The sequence below is a fragment of the Schistocerca serialis genome, chromosome 5 (assembly GCF_023864345.2).
Source record: "Schistocerca serialis cubense isolate TAMUIC-IGC-003099 chromosome 5, iqSchSeri2.2, whole genome shotgun sequence".
Taxonomy (NCBI): domain Eukaryota; kingdom Metazoa; phylum Arthropoda; class Insecta; order Orthoptera; family Acrididae; genus Schistocerca; species Schistocerca serialis.
Window position 1 is genome coordinate 382,040,769 of NC_064642.1, and position 23,772 is coordinate 382,064,540.

Below are 23,772 nucleotides of genomic sequence, written 5' to 3' on the forward strand. Positions count from 1 at the left end.
AGCTTTCAGCCAAAGCCTTCTTCAGAAAAGAGGAGGACACTCATACACACATCACCGCTACCTTCAGCCACTCCAGCCAGACTGCGACGGACACATGTTGAATAGGAGTGACAATCTGGGCCGGTATGGGGAAGGAGGAGGGATAGCAGGGTACAGGTTGGTGAATAGGAATTGGTGCTGCCTGGCATGCAGAGACTAGAAGTGGCATGAAAGGCCTGACACGAACAGTGTCTGGAGGCTGCAGGAGAGGGAGAGAGGGTGGGCAAAAGATGGGGCAGTGGTAAGATTAAGAGTAGAGAAGGGGAAAAGACCAATGGAAGCACTAGCCAATAGCAGCACATAATGGGAGTGAGTGGAGGAAAATTGTTAGGAGATAACAGGAGAGAAGGGGTGAAACAGTTGGTTGGAGGGTGTGGGAAACTATGTAACTGTAGGTTGAGGCTAGGATGATTTTGGTAGCAGAGAATGTGTTGTAAGGATAGCTCCCACCTGCACAGTTCAGAAAAACTTGTGGTGGAAGGAACGACCTGGATGGCCTGTGTTGTGAAGCAGCCATTGAAATCAAGCATGTTATGTACAGGTGCATGTGTGCCTTAGGATGGTCCACTTTTCTCTTGGTTACAGTCTGGTGGCAGCCATTCATCCTGTGGGCACCTGGTTGGTAGTCATGCCAATATAAAATGTTGAACAATGAATGCTAGTATATCACATAGCTGCTTTCACAGGTGGCCCAGCTTCTTATGGGGGGAGGCTAAGCCCATGACACTAACTATATCTTAACACCTACTACCTCATTCCTCATACACCTTACTAACTATTTCCTAAACATCAAAGATACCAATTTATTGCCCGAGATTCAGCCGCCCACATCAAAGATACCAACGACTTCCTTCACCGACTTAACATGTCATCTTTATGGTGAGTAGCAATCTGTCCTTTTCACAGTGTTGTTAATATTCCAACCTGAACTTTCTATTGTCTGAAAATGGTCATGCGAAACTACAGATTGTAAATTTTGGATTGTTAAAGAATAAGTCACAATCTCTTGGGTTTTTCAGTGTAACTGGTTAATGGTGTACACTATTGATAAATCACAATTGTCCAGTTTTTCTATACAACAAGCAAAATATGTGTTCTACAATATACAGGACCATGTACTGTGATACTCAGGTCATTAAATCAAACAGTGGAAAATTAGGGATGGAATAACAACAATATGAATTAGGATAGCAGACATATGTCTGAAATATGTCTGCTTGTGTCTGTATGTGTGGATGGATATGTGCGTGTGTGCGAGTGTATACCTGTCCTTTATTCCCCCTAAGGTAAGTCTTTCCGCTCCCGGGATTGGAATGACTCCTTACCCTCTCCTTTAAAACCCACTTCCTTTCGTCTTCCCGTCTCCTTCCCTCTTTCCTGATGAGGCAACAGTTTGTTGCGAAAGCTTGAATTTTGTGTGTATGTTTGTGTTTGTTTGTGTGTCTATCAACCTGCCAGCGCTTTTGTTCGGTAAGTCACCTCATCTTTGTTTTTATATATAATTTTTCCCACGTGGAATGTTTCCTTCCATTATATATATATATATATATATATATATATATATATATATATATATATTTTTTTTTGTGTTTCTATCGACCTGCCAGCACTTTCGTATGGTAAGTCACATCATCTTTGTTTTTAAATATATTTTTCCAACATGGAATGTTTCCCTCTGTTATATTGATATCATTAATTTGAACCCAACAATTAAGTTTGTTGTTGTCACTGTTGCATTTCAAAATCTTTTCTGTCGTCCTATTTTCTCTTTCTGTTTTTGCCAGTAGTTTCACTTTGTATTCACCTTCTCCTTTTTACCGTAATCTGCTGTACAATTTTATCCCGCCTATATATACTCAATAATACGTAACCCACTTCCAAACCATAACCAAAAAAATTTTTTTTAACGCTTTCAACACTACCGCCACTATAAAATCCACCATTTCTAGTTCACAAACAGTTCCTTTCACCTTTTAAACAACCATTTCGGCTGGTTCTAATAACTTTCGCTTTATTTCCATTTCCGTTTTTCCCACATCACTGATAATTTTTAGCCACTTCCCACAGGTTTTAACGTCATTATTTCTTTATCAGACAATTGTTAGCCTCATTTTCATAATCTGCCACCACAAAACCACTCCTTTTAATATACACTCCTGGAAATTGAAATAAGAACACCGTGAATTCATTGTCCCAGGAAGGGGAAACTTTATTGACACATTCCTGGGGTCAGATACATCACATGATCACACTGACAGAACCACAGGCACATAGACACAGGCAACAGAGCATGCACAATGTCGGCACTAGTACAGTGTATATCCACCTTTCGCAGCAATGCAGGCTGCTATTCTCCCATGGAGACGATCGTAGAGATGCTGGATGTAGTCCTGTGGAACGGCTTGCCATGCCATTTCCACCTGGCGCCTCAGTTGGACCAGCGTTCGTGCTGGACGTGCAGACCGCGTGAGACGACGCTTCATCCAGTCCAAAACATGCTCAATGGGGGACAGATCCGGAGATCTTGCTGGCCAGGGTAGTTGACTTACACCTTCTAGAGCATGTTGGGTGGCACGGGATACATGCGGACGTGCATTGTCCTGTTGGAACAGCAAGTTCCCTTGCCGGTCTAGGAATGGTAGAACGATGGGTTCGATGACGGTTTGGATGTACCGTGCACTATTCAGTGTCCCCTCGACGATCACCAGTGGTGTACGGCCAGTGTAGGAGATCGCTCCCCACACCATGATGCCGGGTGTTGGCCCTGTGTGCCTCGGTCGTATGCAGTCCTGATTGTGGCGCTCACCTGCACGGCGCCAAACACGCATACGACCATCATTGGCACCAAGGCAGAAGCGACTCTCATCACTGAAGACGACACGTCTCCATTCGTCCCTCCATTCACGCCTGTCGCAACACCACTGGAGGCGGGCTGCACGATGTTGGGGCGTGAGCGGAAGATGGCCTAACGGTGTGCGGGACCGTAGCCCAGCTTCATGGAGACGGTTGCGAATGGTCCTCGCCGATACCCCAGGAGCAACAGTGTCCCTAATTTGCTGGGAAGTGGCGCTGCGGTCCCCTACGGCACTGCGTAGGATCCTACAGTCTTGGCGTGCATCCGTGCGTCGCTGCGGTCCGGTCCCAGGTCGACGGGCACGTGCACCTTCCGCCGACCACTGGCGACACATCGATGTACTGTGGAGACCTCACGCCCCACGTGTTGAGCAATTCGGCGGTACGTCCACCCGGCCTCCCGCATGCCCACTATACGCCCTCGCTCAAAGTCCGTCAACTGCACATACGGTTCACGTCCACGCTGTCGCGGCATGCTACCAGTGTTAAAGACTGCGATGGAGCTCCGTATGCCACGGCAAACTGGCTGACACTGACGGCGGCGGTGCACAAATGCTGCGCAGCTAGCGCCATTCGACGGCCAACACCGCGATTCCTGGTGTGTCCGCTGTGGCGTGCATGTGATCATTGCTTGTACAGCCCTCTCGCAGTGTCCGGAGCAAGTATGGTGGGTCTGACACACCGGTGTCAATGTGTTCTTTTTTCCATTTCCAGGAGTGTATTACACGCAGTTTTTTCGAAATTTTCCCGAATTTCTCCGTCATCTAACGTGTTTTGGCGGCAACACAACCACCTAACCTTTGTGCACATCGTTGTCTACCAACCCAAGTCCAACATAACCCAGCTGTAACCAACACATTTTCGCCTTTTTTAACACCAGATCTCCAGTTACTTTCCAGTCCACCTTTATCCCTCCCCATATATTTTTATTTTCATTTTCATTTCAGCCTCATGTTACACTTTCCACCTTAACTGTTTGTGTTTCTATCGACCTGCCAGCACTTTCATATGGTAAGTCACATCATCTTTGTTTTTAAATAAATATGTATATTTTTTTTTTCTGTACAGGGAATCACTTCAGATGGAACGGACGCGATTGCGGAGGCAGGTGTCACAGTTGCTGGAGGCAGTTTCAGCAGCAGATGCATCATTGCAGCAGCTGCAGGCAGAGGTGGATGATGTGCTTCGGCCAGAGCTGCGAACATCTAGGCAATTGCACGATCAAATGCGTGATGCACTTGCTGCTGCAGAGTTGCGTTTCCAAAATGAGGTAGGTATGCTACGTGCAAATGTCCTGTAGGCAACTTTTTGTCATATGCCACTCTATGGCTGACACTCAGAACAAATGTTTCACTTATTGTCAATGGATCTCCAAGTGAAGTTTGCCATAATTGGTCACAGCCTGGTTACTGAGTATGTATTATTATGCTCGTCTCTTCCTCACTATAAGTCTTGGATTGCTTTAGGCTGTTAATTTGAAGTTGTGCTTTTACTGCATTGTTGTTAGAACTATGCTATAAAAAATTATTCTTATGTATAGCTATCTAGCAGGATTAAAACTCAAGCATGATAAGGCATTCTGTGACTTATTCATTGTTACAAGTAGATATGCCATCAGCTAGTTCTGATCAGAAGCAACCTATTTCACTAAAATCACATGTAATGAAAAAGCTCCTGAGTTTCCAGTTTGGTGGGAGTGATGAAATATTGTAGAATTTCTATTTGTAAGTCAGTCTGCTGCCCTTCTACCTCGACGTGGCACCAGGGTCTTTAGTAGCCAGCAGCACAGGGGTTGGGATAGGCCAGAGGCTGTGCTTAAATCTGATCATGGGCATTCTTGAGAGTACCAGGTTGCTATACTATTGGGACAACATAGTAAAGGAATAAATAGAGCTTAAAGGGATGAAGGTTATCAACTAAGTTTAGTGTGGGAACACTATATGCGGAAGTTGTGTACAGCAGTGGCCAGCATGTGAGACAGATCAAGGATGCCCATGCAGAGATCCAAGAATTGTCCGATCACTTTGCCTCCCAACCCACTACCCACCCACTGACCACACAAGTCGCTGATGCCTGTATCTACGTGGAGGGGACTGCTATCCCTCGTATATAAATATATGGACATCTGCAACCTCTCACCACTTCACCAGAAGATGATGAATATGACATTTGTTGAAACATCATGGTATCTCAACAATGACACTCAGCTTTCAACCCAATAGCTTTTTATCATGCTACTTAATTGTGGTAGGAAAATATGAACAAAGGTTTATACTATTCTTCATTATCTCCTAGAGTCACTATTGCCAAACATCTCACAGACATTAGTAACCTGTACCAACCGGTAACTGACAATACACTTTTTATGATTTCTGAGGTTGCTGTTTTTGACTACCCTCCATATAAAAATGTCTCAGTGAATTCAGTTTTTCCTTTACCCAATTCATTTTTAAATCACAAGTATTCATCTGTTACCAATGTTCTTTTATGGTTGTGCTCAATTTCGAACATCATGTGTGATAATGGATAGAATGATGTGATAATATGTGAAAATGGAAAATTATGCCAGAATTCTTAAAGCTATATTGTGTTGCCTGATTTTTAACATCTGAGGAACTATTCCAACTTAATACTTGTTCAGAGCTTTTTTTTATATCGCAATAAATAAACTACAGATGGTCATTTCATTGTTATCCTTGACAGAGAACTGTGTCATCTACTTCTGTTCATGGAAAACAACCACGTACCTGCAGTTATGAAAATGTCATGCCACTAGGAACCTGTTTTAGCACCAACAAACATCCCAGTCATGGTCATGTTTGTTTTATTTTTTTGAAGATTCTGTCTGTGCATCTATCTCTGACTTACATATTAAATGTGTGTGCTCAAATAAGTAATTGGAATAGATATTCTGGGTTAGATTAATAGATGGACTTCACTGGGGAAACAGTGCACTAGTAGTATTGAGTACTCAGTGGGAGACGAAACATTCAAGAAAAATAACAATATATACAAACAGATTTTAAAAGTTGAGGTTGAGGTAGGGAGTGTTGTGGAACAAAATGATGTGCTAGAGATAAGCTTCATGCAAACAAAATTCCAGTGAGGCTACTATTGGAAGGCGTGGAGTGGCACGTGGCACAGGTTACAATGCAGCATCTGAAACTGATATTGTACAGACCAGTACGCTGGGAAACACTGATTACACAGTATGATGATTTGTTATTGAGAGCTGTGAATATAGTCACACAAAATCATTCTTCAGTATCATAACAGTTAATTAAAGTGGTGACAGCTTATGAAACTATTCTCCATCATCAGATTATCAGTGAGGAGTAAAAAGCACAAAAAGTGGCCTCATGTTCAGGCCTATTAAGGCTGATAAGAATTAACACAGAATTTATTGTGAGAAAAAACTTCATAAACAGCATGAAGGGGGAAAAGATGGTGGTTTGTTTTTTCAGTAGGTTTCTGTCAACAAGTCAGGGAGTTATTTGACAGTTTTAAAGGTGGTAGAATGTGGACCTGTAATTAAAACCATCAAAAAGATTCAATATTGGGCCTGGTACTCATCTACCTATCAAGAACAAAAAATCAATGTCCTTTATTACACAATATTAGAGAAGGACAAGCTGCCACTCACTACATAGTGGAGATGCTGAGTCGCAGATAGGCACAACAAAAAGATATACACAATTATAGCTTTTGGACATTAAGGCCTTTGTCAACAATAGACACACACACACACACACACACACACACACACACACAATGTAGCATGGTTTCAGTTACCTGAGACTGCAGTCGTGTGCGCGAGTTGTGTTTTCATGAGTGTGCATGTGTGTGTATGTGTGTCTATTGTTGACAAAGGTGTAAATGGCCAAAAGCTATAATTGTGTGAATCTTTTTGTTGTGCTTATCTGCAACTCAGCATCTCCACTATATGGTGAGTGGCAACTTTTCCTTCTCTAATACTGTTACATTCCATCCTGGATTTTCCATTGTTTGATCCCTTTATTACACAATGTCACTGTAACCAAAAGCTAAATTACCTGGTTCCCATCTCCAGTTACATATGTGATTAGAATAACTGTCAATTTTCTCTCTCATCAGGCAAAAGCTCTGTCCCAGAAGCTAGTGGAAAACAGGGATAAGCTGTATTTTATTAATTTAAACTGGAATCAGTTTGCAACTTTTGCTGCAATTATGAAGAGTAGGAGCAATTTTGTTCGATGCCATGAAAGCTATTGAAAATTAATTGAGAATTCTACAAAACCATATCTGTGCTTTATTTCCACACTGTCATGAACCCACTCTGCTGTGCTGGAAAGGTTATCTCCATAAGAACACCGTTACAGTGTGGCTGATGGCTGTATAGTACTTTGGTAGAGACGGCCATGTTGTCTCCTTTGTTGATGCTGCAGAGTCTGCGTTGTCCATGTGGCTTCTCATTGTCTAGACGACAATTCCTTTGCTTCTCTGGGTCCAAGAAAAGGTGCGGGTTTTTTAATTATCACTGGGCTACCGAAATCATGATGCAGTATTCCACGTTTTATTTGTAACAAAAATACATATTTATTGCCAAAACTCAAAAAACAACTACACTCAACTGCGGCCAAAACTAAAGTGGCCAAAAACCCGTTGTAGACCAAAGATCATGGTCACAAGCTACAAAGAACATAAAATTTCAATATTGATTATTGATCACAACGCCTAACCTTGTATTATATTAAGCAAATGCTTTCTAACACAACTTTAGTGTATAATATAACAAAATGAGGTCTATTTGACAGTTCCATTACAACACACACATCAAGTCTTATCTTTCAACTGCCATGATAATTAAAAAAACCTTGTAGTAGATTAATGTACATTTCACCTCACTGTTATTTACCATGATCACTAGTGCACTGTAGTAATAATAGTTCATAGCTTTTTTAACTTGAGACGATTTATAAATGTGATTTGAGTCTTAGTATTCTTAGATGGTACTTGAAATGTAATTCTCCTTCACTTCTTTAAAGAGAAATCTTGATTTGCATGATAATCTAATAACTTGGATTGCATGTACAAAATGGTTATAATTACACTAGGGAAAAGACACATGTATGTTTCATTAACAGTTAATCTCACAGACTATACTCTATTCAAAATTACCTTAGGAATGACACTTTAGCAGGCGCACATGGAGGCATGGAACAGAGTTGCCACAATCCACGCATAACTAGTGTGTAATCTAATACTTCATTCAACTTGCTCAAATTTGCAAACCATTCAGTGTACAAAGGTGGAAGTGGCATCAGTGTTTATGGAAGTGATGCACAATGTTCTCATTTCAGTTTTGTTTATAACAGTAAATTTCTTAAGATGGTGTACAGAAATGAACAAAAATTTATTTATTGATGACGGTATTGAATTTTTGATAAGCAAGATACTTTTTTTTTATTAAAAATAAATGAACACACTATGTGAATGAAATTTTAAGAATAAATTAAATTTTCATCTGCTGCAAACTAGAACTCAGTCAGTGATCTATTATAACACAAGATAACTGGCATTAAATGTGATGCATAATGCTCCCTTCGCCCATCAAAAACCAAGTGAGTGCCATATGGTTTTAGTATGAGAAACAGATTTCTATCTTTATAATTAACTTGTCTTTATTGCACAACAAATAGCAGTAACAACAAAATAAATTACAGCTCCCACTGCCATAATAGGAAGTAAAACAAATTACATTGAACAAACACATGGGACAGAAAACTGCCTAGAATCAGAACACAGTGCAAGTGGCAAGTGTAGTAGTGAGAGTGAATATTTGGCAACTGTGTGTAGTTGCTGTGACTGTATGTCTTGTGCGATTGGCAAAACATGTGCCAGGCCTTCCACATAAGCCTCGCCCTTCCTTTGTAGCTGTCAATCCTAAAGTAATTCTGTACAGAGTATAGCATGCTGCAGAAGAGCACAGCGAATAATTTAATCTTCTTGCATTTAGTTCAGATGTGCATGCTTCCATTCTGCAGGTGAATGAATCAAATTCCAAACTACAGCAGGTGACCAATGAACTGAATGAAATTAATTGTGAATGTGAGCAGCTGCGAGAAGAGGTTGAAACTCTTGAAGTAAGTAACCATGAAATTATTTGTTAGTTTTACTTATTTGTGAGTTTGCTACTTAATCTTCTTCTCTTCATTATTAAAATAATGTACTTGAATCTACATTGACTTTGAAAATGTCCTATTTTAGGTTATAATGACACCCAAATTTTAAAAAATACTGCACAAAACCTATTCTGACTTATGTCAAATAAATGTGAATCACACATGGAAAACAAAAATTGTAGGGAATAAGACTGACTCATGGTTTCACAACTGGTAAAATTGTTCTACAATCATAATATACAAATAAAATTAAATAACTAATTACAAATTAATGTCTCAATTTGTTTTAGTAGTTCTAAACCTGCATGTAAACTCTGTGTTGTCGTGATGAGATTGTATCTATGATCTTGTAATATTTTCCAGAAGACTGATTCTTGATATTATCCTTTCAATGGTTCATGATTGAATATTTGGCATCTGTTGGTTCCCAAACAGGCTTCAGTAGACCTACAAGATACACAATTCTGAAAACCAACTTCCATCACTCCAAAGTAATCCAATATTCCTGACAATGGAGCAGTCTCACTTGAAAATTAACTTTGTGCAAATATTTCTTTCAATCACAAAAAGGGACCCAGCACAATCGGCACCGCCAAACAGTATAAATAAGATATATAACAAAATAAAATTCTCACATTTAACCAGTGAACAGAAAATTAAGTATGGCAAAGTACAAAAAAATACACTTGATATAATCAAAACTATGTAGGCCTACTAACTTCCAGAAACATATTCAGTTACGTCACTAAACTACATGAAGGCATGTGCAACACACAATATACATCAACAACTTCATGCAAGTCACTACATTTGTAAATGCTTTTCTTTGTATTATGATTTTCTTTGGAAAACTGATGAAATAGTATTATTTGTTACTTACAATAAACTGTCAGTTATCATCTTATAACAAGTGGTTATTGACTCCTCACTGACATATTTAGAAATTTTCACAGTGTTAAAAGATGCATATGAAAAATTAATCCGATAGAAAGCACATTTACTGTTAAGTCAATTGACATTGCATTTTTGTTTTGAAAAGTAAGGAGAAGGCTGTCTCCTGATATCATCAACAATAAAATTACATTTTAACAGTTTTTCATTGTTTTACATTAGTAAGTATGCCAACAACATTTAATGTTCAAAAGTTAATTATAATTTCAGTTTACTGCCTTAACAAAAAAAACCAAGCAAACAACCATAGCTGAAATCATTTTATGAAAAATACATCAAATTCCATCCTGATTCTTCATAAACCTTTTGTTCCAGTTTCAAACACTCAAGACACCCACTTCTTCTCGTCTCAACAGTCCCCTCACCCCCATCAACCCTTCAGTAATCAATCCCGAGTTGATCACTTTAGTTTGTTGTCTGGTGTTGCCCTCCAGTGATACAAATTGGAATTCATCCAAGAAGACAAAGTAAATATTCCATAATTTGAACCAAGAAGAGCTGCCAACATTAGTAACTTAGAAGTAAATATCCTCAAAGTAGTGAAGCAACTTAAATCACTTAATAAAAACAAGTCTTCTGGTCTAGCCTGTATACTAATTAGGTTCCTTTCAGAATATGCTGATGCAATAACTCCATACTTAACAATCATACACAACTGCTCGCTCACCAAAAGATTCAAACTCAAAGCCTAGAAAGTTGCACAGGTCACACCAATACTCAAGAAAAATAGTAGGAGTAGTCCACTACATTACAGATCCATATCCTTATCATCAATATGCAGCAGGATTTTGGAACAGGTATTGTGTTCAAATATTATGAATTATGACAAAGAGAAGTCTACTGGCACACAGTCAACACGGATTTAGAAAAACATCGTTCTTGTGAAACACAGCTAGCTCTTTACTAACATGAAGTATTGAGTACTACTGACAAGGGATTTTAAGTTGATTCCATATTTCTAGGTTTCCAGAAGGCTTTTGACACTGTACCTTGTAAGCAGCTTGTAATCAAATTGCGTGCTTATGGAATATTGTCTCAGTTATGCAACTGGATTCGTGATTTCCTGTCAATTCGTTTGATGGACAGTCATCAAGTAAAACAGAAGTGATTTCTGGCATTCCCCAAGGTAGTGTTATAGGCCATTTGCTGTTCCTTATATATATGATTTAGGAGACAATGTGAGCAGCTGTCTTAGGTTGTTTGAAGATGATGCTGTTGTTTATCATCTAGTAAACTCATCAGACAATCAAAACAAATTGCAAAATGATTTAGAAAAGATATCTGAATGGTGCGAAAACTGGCAGTTGACCCTCATCCACATGAGTGCTAAAAGAATCCATTCAACTTTGGTTACACGATAAATCAGTCAAATTCAACTAAATACCTGGAAATTACAATTACAAAGAATTTAAATTGGAAAGAACATGTAGATAACATTGTGGGGAAGGACTGCATTTTACAGGCAGAACACTTAGAAAATGTAGTATATCTACTAAAGAGGCTGCCTACACTATGTTTGTCTGTCCTCTTTTGGAGTGCTGCTGCATGGTCTGGGATCCTTACCAGATAGAATTAACAGAGTACATCGAGAAAGTTCAAAGAAGAGCAGCACATGTTGTATTGTTGCAAAGTAGGGGAGAGAGTGTCATGGACATGATACACGATTTAGGGATAGGCACCATTACAACAAAGGCATTTTTTGTTGTGGCAGAATCTTGACACAAAATTTCAAGCACCAACTTTCTCCTCCAAATGAGAAAATATTTTGTTGACACCAACCTAAATAGGGAGAGATGATCATCATAACAAAATAAAGGAAGTTAGAGCTCACACAGACAGATATAGGTGTTCGTTTTTTCCGTGCACTGTTCAAGAGTGGAATAATAGAGAATTATTGTGAAGCTGATTCGATGAACCCTTTGTCAGGCAGTGAAGTGTGATTTTATTATTTTTTTCTTTTTTTTATGAGTATCCATGTAGATGTAGATTTAAATGTAGATGTATGTATTCCATTATAAAACCTATCATCATCATTTGTTTCAATTTGTGTATTCACTATTCCTTACTCACAGTTTAATGATTTCCCAGTACTATCATTCAGCATGATATATAGTATTTGTTTCAGTTTGACATTTTAATAGCTCTTGATTTTTTTTTGCATTAGATTAGTTTAACTGCGAAGCAGTATGACACATTGGATATATATTTCTGTATTCAATGTATTTTCAAATATTTTAGGTACATGTTTAAAGGAAACCAAACCATCATTTTTTTTTAAATTTGTGTTTTCAGGCTACTGTGCGGGATCTGCGAGCAGAGATTCAGATTCAGAAAGACCATGAAAAGGCAACAACTGCAACACTTAACAGACACATTGTGAATCTTGAGCAAATGCTGAATAATGCTCAGAATCACACGTGTGGAACAGAAGAGCCAGCAGTCAGTAAGTATTCAACTAAGGTGTTCTACCTCTTTATTAGCATACACTTGCTGCAATAACAGAGTTAGTTGAGGTGAAAATGTATTTACATAAAGGAAGTCTGATAGATTTTGAGATAACATCTTCCAAGAACGCCTTGTCATTAGTGTATGTGTTATTTGGATTGAAAGTAAACTAAAATTTAGTCACTAAACACTGATATCTGTATGCTTTCTATAACTTAAGGAGAGAGGAAGCGCATTTATTTAGCAAAAAATTATGCTCAGACATAGTACTAATAGTAATATGTCATATGTAAGGACAGTGAGCATTTTATTTTGTGGCTAATTTCGGTGTTATTTTTTACAAGCATTTTTTTTTATTATTTTCTGCCAATTTTAGTGTTCTTCTCTTTTGCCAATTTTTATATTACTTTCTGATGGCTTATTTGTGAAGAGCCAAATGTTTCATATTTTTGTCCTATTTCATTGTTTTTTAGTGTCACATTAGAAATGAAAATATACCCATCAATTATATTATATTTATTGACATCACAGATTACATTTATTTACATTATTAAAAAGATAAATCATTCATATTAAACCCGTTAAATTTGAACAGAGAAAGAAAAAAAATATCTTTGCAACCAAATGCTGTTGATGTTGCATAAACTGCTGGCAATAAAAATTGCAACTTTAGGAACTTTTGAAAGGATTTCTATCATTTCAGAATATCGTTCACAGCTGAGACTCGCCATTCTAGCTACACATAACAGACTCTTTGCCATGTAAGCATTTATTGAGTTTGTTGTCATCCCATGACTCAAACAAGAACCTACAGCAGTGAACACAGACTTAATACATGAATCTGTGACCATAATAGTTGTTAGCCTAATTTGCAGGTGCAATCCAGTGTGAAATACAGGACATAATATCCCATCTGAGGCCTGCAATCATTTTTATGTTAATAATTGGCAACCAATGCTGTACAATTGCAATAAACGCATGAGATGTTCAATTGACTCTTTTATTAGAACATGTTACGCATTTTGGGATTACACCCATCTTCAGACATCTGTTACAAAAAAGTACAAAACATAAGTGAAAAGCACATTCAACACATCTCAACATTACAGAAAATGAGATTGGATCATATGAGTTACATACCACAAACTTCAACTCCTTCTTAACCAACCAGGCATACAGCCTTGACAACTCAAAGAAAGTGTCCAATAACATGTGACTATAACTGCGACACAAGAAGTCGTAAAAGCAGAGTGTATACTGATGCTAAACAAGTCAACTAGCAGCGAAGCACCCTCGGTAGGGGGTGCTGCATGGTCATATGCTACATGTGTTCACATGTAATTTAATAATAATATACTCAGCATGTAACATGTAACAGGGTGTAATTACGACTAGCAACTGGAATGGTACTTCTGTACATGTTAACACTACAGGATTTAAAAAAAAATTTAAACCCAAAATTTTTACATTGCCATGCTATACCTATAGCCAGTAGTGGTACTAAGCACAACTCAAACCATATGTCAATATAAAATAAATAATGGAGGGGGAGGGGGGGGGTGTTCCTTCATGAATAAACCTTTCAACCTCCCAAATGTCTGAATGAACACCATCAAATTAAGTATAACCAGCAGTATCCATCATAAACTAAAACCCTGTAATCAGATCACATACAAAAACGTCTTAGGCGCCATCTGTTAAAGCAAATGGCAACCATGTCGGCGGCAGCCATCCGCCTATCGAAATACAGCCAAGTAATATTCATGGGCTATGATTGCCCAAATAGAAGCCTTCAAACAACAACCTACACCCCTCTGCCACATGGAAAAAAGTTTATTCATGAGAGGAAGAACATTTTCATAAAATCCCGAAACACACATGTGGTTCATACCTCATACATTTCTTATATAAACTAGTGGCATGACAATTGCCCAAGTCCTACCTATCTTATTCGGGTACTGGAAAGCTCTACATTTTTAAAAAACTAAAATAGAGCATTAAGTCTAAAATCGATAAAATAAACCATTGTGTCCCCAAGGAGCACGCAAAGGGTACGGTGGTGAACAAATGCTTATATGCCAATCTATCTACCCATCTAACTTTCCCCATATGATGTTAAACTAGCCTACCTCTCAGCAAAAAACCTAGCCTATCATAACAGTATGTGGACAGAACACTGCCAGCTCCTATAAAATACACATTGATAACTTTTTATGAGGGGTTAACAGACACCAAACTCAAAATAGTAGTCGTTCAAACAAGCCAAAAACCCAGTTATTCCCACCGGTAGCCTGTTCATTAAAGACTGGGTAGGAAGCGTGCTGTATACGTGCATAAATCTCCAGATCTTCAAGGTTATCTAAAACCTTCTCTTTTGGTTCTAAGTGCAGAATCCTTAGGCTATCTTCTATCGGGGCCAGCTTATGGCCAGTCTCCCTCATATGGCACCCCAGCCCACTATTGTTATTATAGTTATGTTCTCCACTGTGTCAATGGAATAACTGGTTTTTTGGCTTATTTGAATGGATACTATTTTGAGTTTGGTGTCTGTTAGCCCCTCATAAAAAGTTATCAATGTGTATTTTATAGGAGCTGGCAGTGTTTTGTGCACGTACCATTATGATAGGCTAGGTTTTTTGCTGAGAGGTTGGCTAGTTTAACGTCGTATGAGGAAAGTTAGATGGGTAGATAGGTTGGCATATACACGTTTGTTCACCACCATATCCTTTGGGTGGTCCTCGGTGACACAATGGTTTATTTTATTGATTTTAGACTTTAAAGTTTTAACGTGTTTAATGCTTTGTTTTTGTTTTTTAAAAATCTACTGCTTTCAAGTATCCGGATAGCATAGGTAGGACTTGGGCAATTGTCGTGCCACTAGTTTATATAAGGAATGTATGACGTATAGCCCACAAGTGTGTTTTGGGGTTTTATGAAAACGTTCTTCCTCTCACGATTAAACATTTTTCCATGTGGCAGAGGGGTGTAAGTTGTTGTTTGAAGGCTTCTATTTGGGCAATCATGGCCCATGAATATTACTTGGTTGTATTTCGATAGGTGGATGGCTGCCACTGAGGTGGTTGCCGTTGGCTTTAACAGACGGCGCCTAAGGCAAAGGAAGTAGCGGGCGAGGTTCATGAGGAAGGCATGGCATGCATAAAGCCGATACCGTGAGACCTGTAGATGTTGCACTACCCACAGTTTCCATATCTTCACCTTCATCACTAAAACACTTCCCAATGCAGTTTCAGGTGGCTTGCTGTCCCTCATAGTAGCCTGAGATTTTATTTGTTTTCATTTCGTATAGTTGAGGGATTAATACTATGTGAGCTGATTACAGGGTTTTAGTTTATGGTGGATACTGCTGGTTATACTTAATTTGATGGTGTTCATTCAGACATTTGGGAGGTTGAAAGGTTTATTCATGAAGGAACACCCCCCCCCCCTCCCCCTCCATTATTTATTTTATATTGACATATGGTTTGAGTTGTGCTTAGTACCACTACTGGCTATAGGTATAGCATGGCAATGTAAAAATTTTGGGTTTAAATTTTTTTTTAAATCCTGTAGTGTTAACATGTACAGAAGTACCATTCCAGTTGCTAGTCGTAATTACACCCTGTTACATGTTACATGCTGAGTATATTATTATTAAATTACATGTGAACACATGTAGCATATGACCATGCAGCACCCCCTACCGAGGGTGCTTCGCTGCTAGTTGACTTGTTTAGCATCAGTATACACTCTGCTTTTACGACTTCTTGTGTCGCAGTTATAGTCACATGTTATTGGACACTTTCTTTGAGTTGTCAAGGCTGTATGCCTGGTTGGTTAAGAAGGAGTTGAAGTTTGTGGTATGTAACTCATATGATCCAATCTCATTTTCTGTAATGTTGAGATGTGTTGAATGTGCTTTTCACTTATGTTTTGTACTTTTTTGTAACAGATGTCTGAAGATGGGTGTAATCCCAAAATGCGTAACATGTTCTAATAAAAGAGTCAATTGAACATCTCATGCGTTTATTGCAATTGTACAGCATTGGTTGCCAATTATTAGCAATCCAGTGTGCTTCAGTGTTTCCTTCATCTCTGCCAGACATCAGGCCCATCATATTTCTCAATATCTTACTGGTTTAGTTACCAAAAATTCATCTTCCAACAATAAAGAAGCAGCTTTCACATTTAACTTGGAATACAGATAATAGTTTTATCTGGTGATGTCAGATGTTCTAATATTTATGCTACACATATCAAATCAAAAATGACAAGAGTTTGGAGAGTTCATTAATGCAGTGCATAGTGCAGTAATTTTAAGTGTCAGGAAGTCTTTTCTGAAAGTACTGGAGTATTGGAGAGTAGCCATGTATTGAAGTGAAATATGAATGATAAATAGTTTAGACAAGAAGAGAATAGAGGCTTTTGAAATGTGGTGCTACAGAAGAATGCTGAAGATTAGATGGATAGATCATGTAATTAATGAGGAGGTACTGAATAAAATTGGGGAAAAGGATTTGTGCCACAACTTGACTAGAAGAAGGGATCGGTTGGTAGGACATGTTCTGAGGCATCAAGGGATCACCAATTTAGTATTGGAGGGCAGCATGGAGGGTAAAAATCGTAGAGGGAGACCAAGAGATGAATACACTTAGCAGGTTCAGAAGGTTGCAGTAGGCACTTGGAGACGAAGAAGCCCACACAGGATAGGGCAGCATGGAGAGCTGCATCAAACCAGTCTCTGGACTGAAGACCACAACAACAACAACAACAGTGCATTAATTAAACTTCATAGTTTTGTAGTACACAATTATAAACATGAAAATCACAAAATCAGCACTTAAAGTGCACAGGCACATAAGTCAACATGGTGCCTGCTCAATACAGGGCATGTGACATCATGGAAACATATTTCTGGTGGTAAAAATGAGAGGTTTATTTCAATACCTATTCAGTACTATTTTTTATATTCAGAAAGTTGAAGAGGATACTGAGCCATTGTGAAAATTAACTTCAGCACATGACAAGTACGATCAAGTTCAATTCAAACCAGCACGGATTCTTACCTCGCAGTGTGTGTGTGTGTGTGTGTGTGTGTGTGTGTGTGTGTGTGTGTGTGTGGGTGGGTGGGTGGGTGCGTGCGCGCGTGCACACAGAAAGAGAGAGCAGAAAAATCTTCATGGGAAGCTGGGACACCCAAAACTAGCATGTGGAAGGACTCTACTTGCAAGAATATTGGTGTGTGCATTGTTACTGCCTCCTCTCTCTCTGCTTCTCTGACATAAACACAATGATGCTGCTGGCATGGCCATGTGACCGGCTTGCTTTGCTGGTTAAAACTATATTGTGAATTATGTTTGTGATGACAGTGTGATATGTTGCATAGACCATGGCCTAGGTTAGGTTGGAAGGTGATAGATGTCATGGTGATCTATATGTTTCCACAAATAAAATGCCATGTTTTCTTTTTCCACAGTTTTGCTTTCATGTTATGAAAATATGTAGTTTAAGCAATATACTGCAATATCGATTTCTAAAAAATGTGTCACTTTCGTACATTAGGTTATACAAAAGCATTGGGAAATGTCATACTGTTACTGGAATGGATATCTTTTGAAGAATGGTATCACATCTATAGTCTGCTCACACTTACTTTAGGATTGATAGCTGCAAAGGAAGTAGTGGGGCGAGGTTCATGAGGAAGGCATGGCATGCATTAAGCCAATACCGTGAGACCTGTAGATGTTGCACTACCCACAGTTTCCATATCTTCACCTCCATCACTAAAACACTTCCCACTGCAGTTTCAGGTGGCTTGCTGTTCCTCATAGTAGCCTGAGATTTTATTTGTTTTCATTTCTTATAGTTGAGGGATTAATAGTTTTCTGTTGCTACTATTGTGTGTTGTGTAATAGTGAACAGTGTTAGAAGCAAGTTCATCAAACATTAAACAAAGTTCGTTTCTCAGCTGGACCATTGCCATATATCCATTGAGCTACTTTGTCAACAATTGTTATTGATAAAAGCCACAACTACTCTGTTGTTATTGACAAAATATCTACCATGGCAAAAGCAAATGAGGAGATGTTTAGCTTCAGCACCAAAAGGTCAAAGTAAGTGATAAATTTTAAAAAGTGGAGCTTATGAATCTAATATCTCTTCATAAACCAGTAGAACTGATAAGGAAGAAGCTGTCGGGAAGGTCACCTCTGAAGACTGGAAGAAAGCCACCGTAATGCATCATGGGACAATAATGCTATTTTTTAAAAATTCGATACGGGAAATGATGTGCACTGCAAACATGTATGACCGCAATGAGAGTGATGTTGATGGAGTTTTTTCACTCTCCACATGATAAGATATGCAGGTGGATTCAGCACAATGTTTGTCATGCAGTTTAAACACTGCACAGCAAAATTCTGATTTGATAAGTTTTGACTATTAATAAGAAGCAGTTATCTGCCACAGAGTCCAAAAGAAGTTCATCTCAGGAACTCAGTCTTAATCACACAAAAAGAAATCACTCTCACTTTTTCCATTATAATTGTTGCTTTACTGAGGTAGAGGTATTTTGCTGTCACAGTTATTATTTCTTCCAAGCCGAGAAGATAAGTTCTCTTGCTTCAATTAATAGACATAACTATTCTGTTTCATTACAAATAAATAGAAAGTTCGACCAGAAAATGTAATAACAATTTAATTATAAACTGAGCACACAGTTTCTCTCAGTGAAATGAAACGGGCCAACAAAGAGGCTCTGTCATTTTCCTGCATGTCAAAAATCTGATAACATTTTCAAAAAATGTACTTTCATACACTTTCTGTATATCATTCTCAAAATTCTTTCCACAGATAAAACTAAAATGGAAACATAATGTAGTTCTTCCGCAAGACACTGATACCAGTTCCATCTCTGTACAGTGAATAGTTTACAAGTTTGAGCAAGTTGAGTGAAATGTAAGATTATGTTTGTGTTCTAAGTGGAAAGTTACAACTCAGTTCTGAACCTCAACATGTTTCTGCCTAAGTGTCAATCCTAAAGAAATTTCAAATAGACTTGCAGAGTAGAGTAGTAGTAGAGGGGATTTTTGGGCGCAAGGTCTTCATTGCCCATTCAGTAACATAGTGAGACGGGTGTCAAGAAAAATCCCAGAACAGGAATATAAAATGGAATATAAAACACTGGTAACAATCGTTGAGAAATATGTGCTCACCCACACCGAAGTGTGAGATGAAGCAGGGTGTCAGCAGTAAAACCTGGACAACACAGGAAGAAAATAATAGAGGGAGCTAAAACAATGTAGCAGATGGAAGTGGCTGGCTGACTGCAAGGAAAAAAGGGGAGGAGTCAGCCACTCTGCAATACACTAAAACCTCCAACCTAAAAGTTTAGGCCAGAGTCCAGACACATCACAAAACTTAAAAACCCTAGACACACACGTCTCATCATTAGCCAAAACAGAACGCAGATCTCCATCAACTTGTGCTTCTGCCCTTGCATCATGGTATAAAATGCAGTCTGTTAAAATGTGCTGGACAGAGATGTGCACACCACAAGCATCACAAAACGGAGGATCCTCCTGCCGTAATAAAAAGCTATGTGTGAGAGGACAGTGCCCGATCCGAAGACGTGTGAGGGCCACCTCTTCCCGCCTGAGCAACCGGCAGGAGGAACACCACGGCCGAGTGGTTGACTTTACCAGTTTATTGGCCGTCACCGCCAGCCATTCGTCCTCCCACAACGCCATGCACTTCCTGTGGAGTGCAGCGATGACTGACTGCAAGGGGATAGGACACTGGACCACATCCTGCTCTCTGCAGGCCTCCTTGGCAGCCCGATCGGCCTGTTCATTGCCCCATATTCCGACATGACCAGGCACCCAGCAGAAGGATACCTCTTTACCCCGCCGTTGGAGCAAGTACAGTTGGTCATGTATCAGCTGGACCATCTCCTCAGTCGGGTACAGGTTCTGCAGTGATTGTAAGGCACTAAGAGAATCGGAGCAGAGAAGAAATCGATCGCCCCGAACATGATTCATCTGCTCCAGTGCCTTCAGGATCGCGTGGAGCTCCGCTGCGAAAACGGTATATTCAGCAGGGAGGTGAATCCGGGTAACTTGATCAGGGAACACTACAGAACAGCCAAGGAAATTCTCCTGTTTGGAGCCATCAGTGTAAACGACAGTGAAACCGTGATGCACATCTAAAATGTTAAAAAACAGACACTGGAATGTAAAATCTGGTGAAACAGACTTACAGAGCCATAGTTCTCCAGGTGGGAAATAAATTGTTATTTTGAGATTATACACATTTCTCAGAGCTGAGGAAAAAAAAAGCCAATAAATGATTTCCGTATTCAGTATCTATCAGTTACCAATATAGGTAAACTGGAGCCCTCAGAGTTACAAGATTTCTTCACGAGAATCAGGAGAGAAACAAAATTTTTATGACTTTTTGCAAAAACTGATGATTTCGTGTAATGTCAATAAAAAGTGCTGACTTTGCTTTTTTTATTTGTTTATAGCTAATGCAATTTTTCCTGTCCCTAGCCATATGATGTAAACACTATTATTTGAAATTACAGAATTATCAGAGGAAAATGTAGAAGATTTTGGTGTATAATGACACACTCTTAGTTCTGGACAAAGTTGTTTTTAGTTAAGGCTGAGTCATTCTGATAAGACTCTCTGAACACTGTCCCACATTCTTTATACCAACTGTAATTGCAAGAGGTGGGAAACAATTATATAAAATAATTTAGGGAACAAAATTTATTATCTGTGTTTCTTGTGTGCTGTGTGCATTTCAGTCAGTAACTCATCATATTATTTCATCTCCAGTGTGTAAAAAGCATGAAGATCAGAACATGAAGACACTTGTACAAACTGCATACCAGCAAAAGGAAGAAACTCTTGAGGAACAGACATCTAGAATAATTAATGGCACATTTCCTAATCTTGAGGGACCCATTGATGAATTGACCAAAGTTGTTCGCAGCCTTGACAGCACATTGGAATACATTAAGGTAAGGAATAGTTGATTTCCTTCAGGCAACAAATCTGGAAAAGGAAATGGAAGCATTAGCATTAACTTCTCTTCTATCTTGTTGAAGCACAATGTTTAATAGTTTAATTGGGTGTTTCTTCTCTAGCTTTAACGATCCTTTCCATCCTCTTGTGTTTTCCCTGTAGATGTAAAACTTTGTGTCTTCCAGATTTTCAAACAAAACGTCATGAATTACTGGAATATGTAATAGGAAATTATTTAATATTACTTTCTGCCTCATACGGGATTTGTGCAGCCAGACTGACATTTTTATATTTTGAATTTATGGGCAGTGTCTTTACTAGACTATAAGCAAAGAGAAGCTGCAGTCAAACCCATTTCAGAAATATTTTTTTCCCATAATTGCTTGATTCAACTTCACAAAAAAATTCCAGAAGACAACTGCACTTCCTGAAATGTGCTGCACTGCACTATTCCTGAAATATGAAAACACTGTGTAGTTGGGAATCCTCAAACTATCTTAAAATTCATTCAAGCAATATTTGCAATTATATATCTTTTCTTTATTGAAAATGTCATGTGACTAGGATCTCCCATTGGGTAGACTGTTTGCCGGGTGCAAGTCTTTCAATTTGACGCCACTTCGGCGACTTGTGCATCGATGGGGATGAGATGATGATGATTAGGACAATGCAACACCCAGTCTCTGAGCAGAGAAAATCTCTGACCCAGCCGGCAATCGAACCCGAGCCCTTAGGACTGACATTCTATCACACTGACCACTCAGCTACCGGGGGGCGGACTCTTTTCTTTATTGACGTAGTTTGACTGTAGGGTGTCCTTTTATATTTTTCGCAGTGGGCCAACATCATGTCAATTCAACTGTCCCAAGCTATGTCCTGTTGTGCATATATTAACATTTCAGTATTCTCAAACTATAAAGGAAAAAAATAAATACAGATATAGAGCCATGTCTTGTAATAGAATTTTGATGTTTGAACCAATCTTTGGGTTGAAAACAGCTTTACTTATACTGTACACAGGGCTGAAATAGAGCTCCTGGTTATTAATTACTTACAAGAAATGACTAGAACTGGGACACAAGTACTATTGAGAAGGAGCTAACGGTTGGCTGTCCATTCTTTGGCAATAGCACTAAATACATTCCAGTAATATCTTTTCAATTTTCTTGCTGTGTTTTTCTTCCACTCAGGAATTTCCAATACTAAAATTTAGAAGGTGTTGGTCATTTTCTACCTGAGTCATTGTTTTTATGCTACATTTCTTTCAGTTTTGTAATGAGCTTTCCAACACATTATTACCTTCAACCAAAACGGGTTCCAAAAACTTCAGTCAACGAAACCCAATTTGCGTGTTTCTCACATGATACCACCTAAATAAAACTGCAAAAATATTCCATTGGATCTTAATAAGATTTCAAATTGGTGCAAAGACTGGTAACTTGCTTTAAATGTTCAGAAATGCAAAATTGTGAAAATCATAAAATGAGAAACATAGTACCCTATGACTAAAATATCAGCAATTCCCAACTGGAGTCATTGGAATCACTCATACGAGCACCTGGGTATAACAACTTCACAGTGCTTTGCAGAGTATGGATGTAGATGTAAATTCAGATGACTGCTCAGATATTTTGACTGCTCGTAGGTGATATTTTCTAGAGAATCCATAAAACTAGAGAAAGTATTGTGTCGGTGCAGATATAAGAGCAGTGAAATTGATTTTGCTGTATTGAAATTCCCCAAAAGAGATACTGGTTGAGAGACTGTTAATGTACAATGCTTTAATGTAAGTTTATACAGTGTTAATCAAGTATGTTGTGTGAACTAATGGAAGGAAAATGGGGGTAGGGGATGTTGTAGTAGGTTTAAGTGCAGCACATTCTTCTCGAGCAATAAGGTTTTCAAAGAAATAATATCTACTGAAGTGCTGCATCTGAATTTTTGAATGGCTTACTACTAATAATATCATTTTCATTTTTCCATAAACATATTTCAGAATAATACAAACAAAATAATCTTATCCATTTCACATTTTCAACCGCCTGTAAAACTGCATATTATTATACTTGCAGGAAATTAAAGAAACAGATGACGACAACATTCCATTGAAGCAAGACAAGAATAATCGCAATTTACAGAAGCCTGAAGTTCCACCAAAGGTAATTTGCAGTATGGGATCTAGATACAATAGTCAATTAAATACTCTTAGACCCACTGCATTTTCTCTTTTTTGCTCTATTGATGCAGTTCACCACTAATTATAATTGTGGAGTTTAACCCTATGGATAATGTATTCT

The 23,772-nt window shown here is 38.6% G+C and overlaps 1 protein-coding gene across 2 annotated transcripts in view; it reads left to right on the forward strand.

Annotated features, from left to right (window-relative positions):
• Positions 1 to 23,772, forward strand: part of LOC126480779 (centlein-like) — a 539,146-nt gene that overhangs the window by 494,074 nt on the left and 21,300 nt on the right. For both annotated transcript variants that reach the window (XM_050104082.1, XM_050104084.1), the window contains 5 exons: positions 3,961 to 4,162; positions 8,916 to 9,014; positions 12,297 to 12,447; positions 21,287 to 21,471; positions 23,548 to 23,634. In XM_050104082.1, the coding sequence (XP_049960039.1) occupies positions 3,961 to 4,162; positions 8,916 to 9,014; positions 12,297 to 12,447; positions 21,287 to 21,471; positions 23,548 to 23,634 (724 nt within the window). The remainder of the gene's footprint in view (positions 1 to 3,960; positions 4,163 to 8,915; positions 9,015 to 12,296; positions 12,448 to 21,286; positions 21,472 to 23,547; positions 23,635 to 23,772) is intronic.